This window comes from Rhinoraja longicauda, unplaced genomic scaffold (assembly GCF_053455715.1).
Source record: "Rhinoraja longicauda isolate Sanriku21f unplaced genomic scaffold, sRhiLon1.1 Scf000872, whole genome shotgun sequence".
Lineage (NCBI taxonomy): Eukaryota > Metazoa > Chordata > Chondrichthyes > Rajiformes > Arhynchobatidae > Rhinoraja > Rhinoraja longicauda.
In genome coordinates, this window is record NW_027602088.1 from 23,309 (window position 1) to 33,104 (window position 9,796).

The 9,796-nt window shown below is 43.4% G+C and overlaps 1 protein-coding gene across 1 annotated transcript; it reads left to right on the forward strand.

Moving 5' to 3' along the window:
* The first annotated feature begins 350 nt into the window (after positions 1 to 350).
* LOC144591339 (immunoglobulin kappa light chain-like) lies at positions 351 to 2,992 on the forward strand. Its single transcript, XM_078395567.1, has 3 exons — positions 351 to 497; positions 621 to 959; positions 2,379 to 2,992. Exons 1-3 carry the CDS (start codon positions 443 to 445, stop codon positions 2,699 to 2,701), a joined length of 717 nt encoding a protein of 238 aa, XP_078251693.1. The 5' UTR covers positions 351 to 442; the 3' UTR covers positions 2,702 to 2,992.
* Positions 2,993 to 9,796: the final 6,804 nt, after the last annotated feature.

Consider the following 9,796-nt stretch of genomic DNA (forward strand, 5'->3'; position numbering starts at 1 on the left):
TCAGTTGGACCGTTTAGATAAAATATTTCTATTCCGTTTTCATTTGTGATTAAACAGTGAACGAATATAATGTTTAAAACTCGCAGACAATCTGTTTAATATATATATGCGGAGGGGTTATACATAAAATTATAGATTGTTTGTTTATAAAGAAGGGGAAACTGCGCCGATCCTTTTTATTCCGCGACATGTATCAGAACGTATGAAGCTATTTAGAAATACAAATCTCTAAAATAAGACCTGCATGTTTCACAGTGGCGAATATTTTGAAGAACCAACTGGCGATTTCTGATTGGCTTCGACGAGCATACCGGTTTGATTGGTTTGGATAGATCAACACACGGTGACATTTCGTCATTCCATTTATAAAGGAAGCCAGAGAGCAAGATTACACGCCACTTTTGACCTGGAAACTGCGGCCCTATCGGAGCTCAGTCGGCTAATGAAAATGTCTTATTGGATCCGTGTGGTCGGTGCGTTGGTGTTTTGCGCAGTTTGTGAGTATTTTACTTTCCAGGACATTATACTTATTTCTGTTCACAATTAATTTGGGGTTATCTCCCACACTTCAACACGTTTACCAATTTTCTTTTTTTCCCCTGATATTTCTCTTTTCTCAGACGTAAGCGCGGCAGTTACAGTGAGTCAACAGCCGTCGGTGTCCACCTCTCCCGGACACAATGTACAAATACCCTGTACCATATCGGGTTCAGACGTTACCTTAGTCTCATGGTACCAGCAGATACCTGGCAAAACTCCTAAGTATCTATTCTGCCATTATAGCGGAGGTACCATTTATAAAGGCACGGACATTCCAGACCGTTTCTCGATCTCGGTGTCGGGCAGCTCTGTAACATTCGCAATATCTAGCGTTCAACGGGAAGATGCTGCGGACTATTACTGTGCCAAATGGGATAGTGGTTTACATTTCGGTAAAGGAACGAGACTGGGTATTGGCGGTAAGTAAAATATATTCTGCGAACAGCGCGCCGTGTTCTTGTTAATTTAATGCAGGTATTGCTTGATTTAACGTCAAGTGAGTTCACATTATACCTGATTGTGCCCGCTGTTTTTCATTGCAGATAGCGCGATCTCGCTATACAGACATAACTCAGTAAAATGACCGCAAAGACGAGCTAATGATTCGTCTTGAGCTTTTACAGACTAACATTCAATCAATTTCTCAACAAAAGTATTCTGTGTACATCAGTTGTACATCAGTTGAATTACCAAAATATTTTATATAATTGTTTTTGCTGATCAGAGCCACATTCCTACCTCAAAGCCATTTCAAAACAGCCATGACCCCCCCCGAGCACGATCTACTCGTATTCTCACCATTAGAGTACAAATTGCGCAGCTGCGATTCCAAACGAGATATTTTTTTTACAATTCGCAGAATTGCTTAGGGCCGCGCTTCATGAATTTAATGTACTCGAAAATGTAATGCATCTCTTCCATTTTCCATTTTGTTTCGCCCCAATAATGGTCGCGTACTTCCTAATGCGAATGGTATCAGTTCTCTCGGATTTTGAAATCGTCAACAGATGAGGGTTGATAACGAATTAAAGTTGCATGGTTCTTTCAATAATTGGCGACAATATTCCCTGCGAACTTTTCAAAGCGTGATAATGAATGTCGAGATATGAAAGAAAATTGCTTGGGTAAGGTGGGGGGGAAGGGGGGGGGGGAGGTCAGCAACGTTGATATTGAACACTGACAAAATTCCGGTTTACAAGGATATCATTTCTCCCCAAAATGCGAAAGGAGAATGTTTCGCACGTTTGTTTAATGCCTGGGGCAGCCGTTCGTCGACGCTGCAGTGCATTGCAAATATAAATAAACATTCGAACGACAATGTCATCCTTGCTTGAAGACGACATCTGCAAATCGGTGACCGTGGCATTCAAATAGTCATTTCCTTATGTCTTTGCGCTACATAAATAGCGCCACCCTCCATCTCAATCGGTGCCGACATTTAAATAAGTTTAAATCTGTTATTATAAATTTCGCGACCGTGAATCGTTTATATCTGCTGATATATTTAAATCAATGTAAAGCCGGAGACGTGTAGTAAAATGCAGTTTATTAAAGTTATATTAATGTATTCAGTTTTCTAAAACTAAGCAGCCATGATCTATCGTAATTGCTTTCCCGGAGTTTGTGCGTGGGGCAGACAGGATCTATTTTAGTTGCTTTCGGTACTTTATTTGTTGTTTCCCCGATTAAACACGCTATAATGGTTTGAAATAGGTCGAGTATAAAACGATTTATTTCTACAAAGAATTAAAAGAGTGCTTTAACGAGTTGTATTTTCCGCAAATATGATATCTCAACGACAGCAATTCTCCAATTAAATGTGACTTCTTATTAAACAGATCACCGGGCGCCGATCGTGACGGTCCTCCCGCCTTCAGCGGATGAAGTTACCTCAAAGGGCACCGCCACCCTGGTGTGTTTGGTGAACGGCTTTAACCCGGGCTCAGTAGCCATTGAGTGGAGCGTCGACGGCGGTGCAAAAAATAGCGGCGTTGAGACAAGCCCGATTCAGCAGGATAAGGACAACACGTTCAGTCTCAGCAGTTACCTGACTCTGCCGGCCTTAGTCTGGAACGCACACGAGCTTTACACCTGTGTGGTTAAACACGCGACTCAGGCAAACCCGCTTAAGACAAATATCTTGAGATCCAGCTGTATCTGATGTTTGAAGCGAGAGCTGACCCGACAAAGTTAGTTAATCACCATTAGGTTCTTTCATTTGTCAAAGTTAGTCTTCGTCTTTCCGAATGTTCGTGAAGAAATGCCATTTGTGGTTGAAACCTTTATTTTTGTGACTTGTTCGCTTTAAATGTAGTTCTTTCGAAAGAATATAGTTCTTGAATAAAGAATTAAGTGGTTTCAATTGCGTTAACCAAAAGCATGTATGTTGCTATTGTATCCAAGCTATTCTTTGCAGACGTTGAATAAAGTTTAAAAACGAATGTCAAATGCATTGCTGATTCTCTTTGGTTTATTTCTGACCTCAAACATGACGGCTTAACATGGACTGTGTCGTCTTGTAGATTTGAGCTAGAAACGCTGATTTTTCCTCGCAATCTCGATCTCGAATTACAATCGCAGAACAGTAGTGAGTCTGCCACTCGTTCTAAACTAAGCACCGCAAACGTGGTCTCAACTCCAATGTAGGAGCCATTTATGCTTAATTCAGTTATTGTCATTGTGTTATGGCTATGTTTTAATATTTCTAGTTTATGTCTTTTTTGCCTGCTTGTGGGTGTGACTCAATGCGTAATTGGGAGTGTCTAGATGGGAGGAGGCTAGTGTGTCGACAGAGGTTGTGGGTCAGTTTAGACTCGGAGGATGGTGAGCATAGTGTTCTTTACCATGCGCTCGCACCGGTTATATTTGTAAGAACCACACGGTAATAATTGCAAGATTTCTAATTATTGTTTGAAGAAGAAACAGTTGATAAAGTACGGAAACTGATGAATTACTCTATGATTTGTGCTACTTTAATAAAACCAATTGGTGAAGAAAAGAAGTTTGGAAGATTCGTTTTGTCATATCAGGATGCGACGTGTGCGTAAGCTAAAACTACATTTCATCCCCGAGAAGTAATGGCTATCGGTGGGATTTCTAGATGGTATAGAAACTGCCATTACATCCAATAAGAATCCCCCAAAATTGACAGAAAATGCTGTTAATACTCAGGAGGCGAGGCGGCCTGAAGTGAGAAATTCATTTGACGTTTCAGGTTGTTCGTTTGGTCAAAAATGTCCCTCCCAAACCCACACCTTCAGGGCTTAAAGAATTTGTTAATTATTTTTTCGATCGTAACGTGCGCCATTACATAAATAAAGGCTAGTCATGTGTATACCTGGAAATTTACCGGAAACGACATTAATTCCCAACATATCAGCAAGATTCTGTAACACATGGTTTGTTCCCACCTCCACTTTACACTATTCGCACTAAGCAGCACCTCCAACCTTTATCACCGAACATCTTTAAAAAATATATATATTTATTTTTACTGAAGGAAAGATACAATACGAAAAAACGTAATGCATTACATTCCCCTCCATTTTGTTCTTTATATATAACAACAAAAATAACCCACACCGACCCTCCCTGGATACCCATTTGCAGCTGATGTGTTCACAATATATCATATCACAAATACAAATGCACAATTTGACAGCAAAACCTCTATATTCTTCCAAGGCGCAGGCCCATACATATCTACAACATGTCAGATGGTTCAGGATTCTCTCATTCATTGTGCATCAGCCATCCTGTGAGGTAATCGGCAATTGTGTAAACAAAAAATAGGTAAATAAATAAAAGTAAAACATAATTAAAGGCAGATCCCCAACTGCAATCAAGTGCCCTCAGTCAGTGGGTAGTTCTTTTAGATTCTCAAAGTATGACAGAAAAGGTTCCCATTCTGAATAAAACTTTTTCACAGAACCCCTCAGTGTAAATTTGATCTTTTCTAGTTTTAGGAAAAACATTACGTCCTCTAGCCAAGCGGCAACAGATGGAGGAGTTGTAGATTTCCAGACCAGCAAAATTCTCCTACGGGCCAAAAGTGATGTGAATGCAATGATGTCAGATTGGTTTGCATTTAAACCCAAAGTTCCATCTGTTACGCCGAATACAGCTACGAGTGGGCAAAGCCTCACTGTCACCCCAAAGACTTCACTGATGGTTTTAAAAAACACTGTCCAGTAGTCCCCACGTTTGGGGCATGACCAGAATGCGTGAGCTAGATTGGCTGGAGAGAAGGAGCACCTGTCTTTACACTATTCGCACTAAGCAGCACCTCCATCCTTTATCGCCGAACATCTTGACGTTAATCGATGACGGGGTTTGTATTTAAATGGTTACATACATTACACTTTATTTCTTCTCATTGTCAGCTTTTAAGAAACGGGGTGATTTTTGGGGGTAAGCACAGCAATCACTGAGTTTGGATGTGGCGTGCAACACGTCGCCACATCCACAGAGAGAGAGAGCGAGATAGAGAGAGAGATGGAGAGAGCGAATGAGAAGGGGGAAAGGGTTAAGAGCGAAGAATGAGGGAACTTTCTGCTGCAGAAAGAAGACAAACAGTCATGGAGCCCCTGACCGCTGTCACAAATTGCCTTTCACCTATTCCTAGCCTTATTCTCAGTGGCTGACAATTACTTTCACTCCACATAAGCGACCCAAGCTAAAATCTTTATGATCCTGATTGAAGGCAGTTTTTGCAGCTTCGAATCAATGGTCGCAAAACTGCCATTCCTAATCGGATCATTAGTTATTTTGGCACTTCCTTTAAATCTGTAACACGAATATTGAGCATTCTATCACGCAGCAGATTGTTGAATTAAAAAGTATTGACAATGACACCTCAATCAAATCACACTTGCACCTTACATGCTCAGAAGGACAATTCCGATTACGCGTGAGCTGCCGTTATCATGCCAAGTTCCGTCAAAATTCCTGCTGTGTGCTGTGTTTTTTTCTGAAGGAGCAAACAGCAAAGATTTGAATGTTCCTATGCTTGGCATTTCCATCTGTTCCGCTAGTGTCCAACTATCCATCAATATCAGATGATCAGATATGATTTTTTTCCAATGACGGGACATTCGAAGCCACCCATCAAAGTGGATTCCAATGATTTGCATCCTTCTCCTCTTTATCTCACCCCTACATTGCCAGATCCAGCGTGATATTAAATCCACACATCTAGGTTTCCCTTGTTCATCCCTCTCCGAATAAGCATTTATTTTCCAATGAGTTCTCCTCTCTTTCTTCGAAACTCTCAGGGAATATTCTGCAGCTCAACTGAAATACAAATTAAAGAAATACGCAGTGGTTCGGAAGGAATTACAGATGCCGATTTAAACCGAAGATTGACACAAAAAGTTGGAATAACTCATACGGGTCAGACATCATCTCTGGAGAAAAGAAATAGGTGACGTTGCGGGTCGAGACCCTTCTTCACACCTGAAACGTCAGCTATTCGTTTTCTAATGATGCTGTCTTCGGCGCTGGCTCGAAGGGCCAAATGGCCTCCTCCGGCACCTATTTCCTATTTTCTATGACCCGCTGTCCAGCTTTTTTATGTCTACCTCCAAATAATTGTCACATCTACCGGGTACACTGTATTTCGTTTTTGTATACAGTTCAGTACAAGTATCACTATATATAAGCACATGAATACATCTTAGAAAAACATCTCAGATACACGACAAGTGTATCGTGCTGGTGCACTGAGACAGTATATAGAGTCGGCATTTGGCGCCATTTTCAAATCCCAGTTGTTGTAAATGCAGGGTTCTTGACCAGGCCATCCAGGTCCACTTCCCTGGCGTTGCAGGGTCTTCATCGGCCCTCTTTACCGTCAGGGTAGTGCACTCCCTCCCGCAGTCAGTCCAGTTACTTGGCCACTCCCTTCGACACCTTCCGGACGCGCGAACGGGACCTTCCGGGTGGGTGTCCCGTACGGTGCGCGGCACGAGTCCTCGGCGGACATCGACTCTGAGATATCATCTTCACTTTTTTGGTTGCACATATTAACAAATCAATTAATCTGTCTCCATTGATGTTCATACACCGCCTTTTTAAACCACCGTCTATTCAAGCCCAACTGGTGCAATATCACGTTTACATTCACGATATTCCTGTCTCTAAAGTTACCATTTTGCCCCATGGGCTTGATCATCTGATGCAAAAAAACGCAATGTTCTCCATACTTAAAACTCTACTATTTGTGTAATTCCCATCTACCACATTTCGACCCGATTAGTAAGAAGGTGGTCCCAGTATGATCCTTGTGGCGATGGGCTCATTGCAATATATATATATATATATATATATATATATATTCCGTCAATACTATATCAAAAACATTTGTTGTCTATGCCAGACGTGGAACTACACCCCTGACATTCTGTTCCTGAGCAAATTTGAGCCTGGCGCAGTGAACACTGGGATCGTTAACACTGAGCTTCTTAATTTGGAACCGAGCTCCCAACTTCTGGTAGAGCAAGTGCACATCTGACGCTTTCAACTTTGCCAGTTCGTAGGCGAACTTAGATGTCTGTGCCATACCAATTCCACCTCAGTATTTCTCCAGAGACACGAAAGTTCCCAGAATCCCCGCTTTGCACACTGGACACAGACATTGGCGTTCTTCGTCAAAGTTCATAAGGCAGAATGTGAGTTTGCCCTGAGCCAACTTCCTATTTCTTCTACATGGATACATAGATACATAGAAAATAGGTGCAGGAGTAGGCCATTCGGTCCTTCGAACCAGCACCGCCATTCAATGTGATCATGGCTGATCATCCACGTATGCAACCGTGGCTCTCGTGGACAATGTTAGATCTGAAACTCCTGTATCACCGCAATCTGGAATCCCATATATATTTCGTTCACATTTACACCCACTGGCCACTATTTTTTTGAACTAATCGTTCTTCTTCATCATATTCTTTATTGTACTGAGGTTTAGTGAAAATCTTTTTTGTTGCGAGCTATCCAGCCAACGAAAGGACTCTATATGATTACCATCAAGCCGTCCACAATGTGCAGTAACAGGATAAATATATACCATTCAGTGCATGATAAAGTCCTATTAAAGATAATTCAATGGTCTCCGATGAGGATAAATGAGAGGCCTGGACCGCAAACCCGCTCGTGAGAGGACGGTTCGGTTGCCTGATAGCAGCTAGAAAGGAACTGTCACTGAATCTGGAGGTATGCGTTTTCAAACTTCTGTACCTGTGGCCTGATGGGAGAGGGAAGAAGAGGGAATGACCCGAGTGAGACTGGTCCTCGATTATGCTGGTGACCCAACAAGGCCACGTGGTGCAGATGGAGTCCAAGGAAGGTAGGTTGGTTTGCGGGATGACCTGGGCTATGTCCACAACTGTCTGCAGTTTCTTGCGGGTTTCGATGGAGCTGTTCCCAAATAATAATAATAATAATAATGCATTACACTTATATAGCGCTTTTCTAACACTCAAATACGCTTTACAAGGTTTAGTAAAACATAAAAGAAAATAAATAGATAAATGAGTAAACGAAGAGAAAAGGAAAAAGAAGGTGAGGTAACGGTCAGTGATTGAAGGCAGTGCTGAACAGATGAGACTTCAGTGATGTTTTGAATGTGGTGAGTGAGGAGGAGTCTCTGACGGTTTGGGGCAGTGAGTTCCAGAGGGTGGGAGCAGCGATGGAGAAATCCCTGTCCCCCCAGGATCTGAGCTTGGTCCGCATGGGGGGGGGGGGGGAAGGAGGTTAGCAGCAGCAGAGCGGAGGGTACGGGTGGGAGTGTGTCTGTGGAGGTGGTCAGTCAGGTAGGATGGGGCCAGGTTATGGAGGGCTTTGTATGTCATGAGGAGGATTTTGTACTTGATTCTCTGGGGGATGGGGAGCCAGTGGAGCTTGTAAAGGACTGGGGTGATATGGTCACGGATCGGGGAGTGGGTGAGTAGACGGGCAGCGGAGTTCTGGATGTGTTGGAGTTTGTTGATGATTTTTGAGGGTGAACCATAGAGGAGGCTGTTGCAGTAGTCCAGACGGGAGGTGATGAAGGCGTGGATGAGGGTTTCAGCAGCTGTTGAGGAGAGGGATGGACGGAGATGGGCGATGGTTCACCTCCTCTACGGTTCACCCTCAAAAATCATCAACAAACTCCAACACATCCAGAACTCCGCTGCCCGTCTACTCACCCACTCCCCGATCCGTGACCATATCACCCCCGTCCTTTACAAGCTGCACCGGCTCCCCATCGCCCAGAGAATCCAGTGAAGAAAGCGAATGGCATGTTGGCATTCAGAGCAAGAGGATTTGAGTTTAGGAGCAGGGAGGTTCTGCTGCAGTCGTACAGGGCATTGGTAAGACCGCACCTGGAATATTGTGTGCAGTTTTGGTCTCGTAACCTGAGGAAAGACGTTCTTGCCTTAGAGGGAGTACAGAGAAGGTTCACCAGATTAATCCCTGGGATGGCGGGACTTGCATATGAGGAAAGAATGGATAGACTGGCCTTGTACTCGCTGGAATTTAGGAGACTCAGGGGGGATCTTATAGAAACATATAAAATTCTTAAGGGGTTGGAGATGCTAGATGCGGGAAGATTGTTCCCGATGTTGGGGGAGTCCAGAACGAGGGGTCACAGCTTAAGGATAAGGTGGAAGTCTTGTAGGACCGAGATGACAAAACATTTCTTCACCCAGAGAGTGGTGAGTCTGTGGAATTCTCTGCCACAGAAGGTAGTTGAGGCCTGTTCATTGGCTATATTTAAGAGGGATTTAGATGTGGCCCTTTTTGCTAAACGGATCAGGGGGTATGGAGAGAAGGCAGGCACAGGCTACTGAGCTGGATGATCAGCCATGATCATATTGAATGGCGGTGCAGGCTCGAAGGGCCGAATGGCCTACTCCTGCACCTATTTTCAATGTTTCTATGTTTCCATGTTTCTATGTTTTTGAGGTGGAAGAAGGCTGTCTTGGTGATGTGTTTGATGTGTTTGTCGAAGGAGAGGGTTTGATCAAGGATGATTCCAAGATTCCGGATGTGAGCGGAGGTGGATACTGGGAAACCATCAATATTGACAATAGACAATAGACAATAGACAATAGGTGCAGGAGTAGGCCATTCAGCCCTTCGAGCCAGCACCGCCATTCAATGCGATCATGGCTGATCACTCTCAATCAGTACCCCGTTCCTGCCTTCTCCCCATACCCCCTCACTCCGCTATCCTTAAGAGCTCTATCCAGCTGTCTCTTGAAAGCATCCAACGAAC

Excerpts from the sequence above, each read along its gene's own strand:
- LOC144591339 (XM_078395567.1), top strand. The coding sequence starts at position 443 with ATGAAAATGTCTTATTGGATCCGTGTGGTCGGTGCGTTGGTGTTTTGC. Across the intron at positions 498-620 it reads GTTGGTGTTTTGCGCAGTTT|ACGTAAGCGCGGCAGTTACA; the intron begins GTGAGTATTTTA and ends CTCTTTTCTCAG. Across the intron at positions 960-2,378 it reads AACGAGACTGGGTATTGGCG|ATCACCGGGCGCCGATCGTG; the intron begins GTAAGTAAAATA and ends CTTATTAAACAG.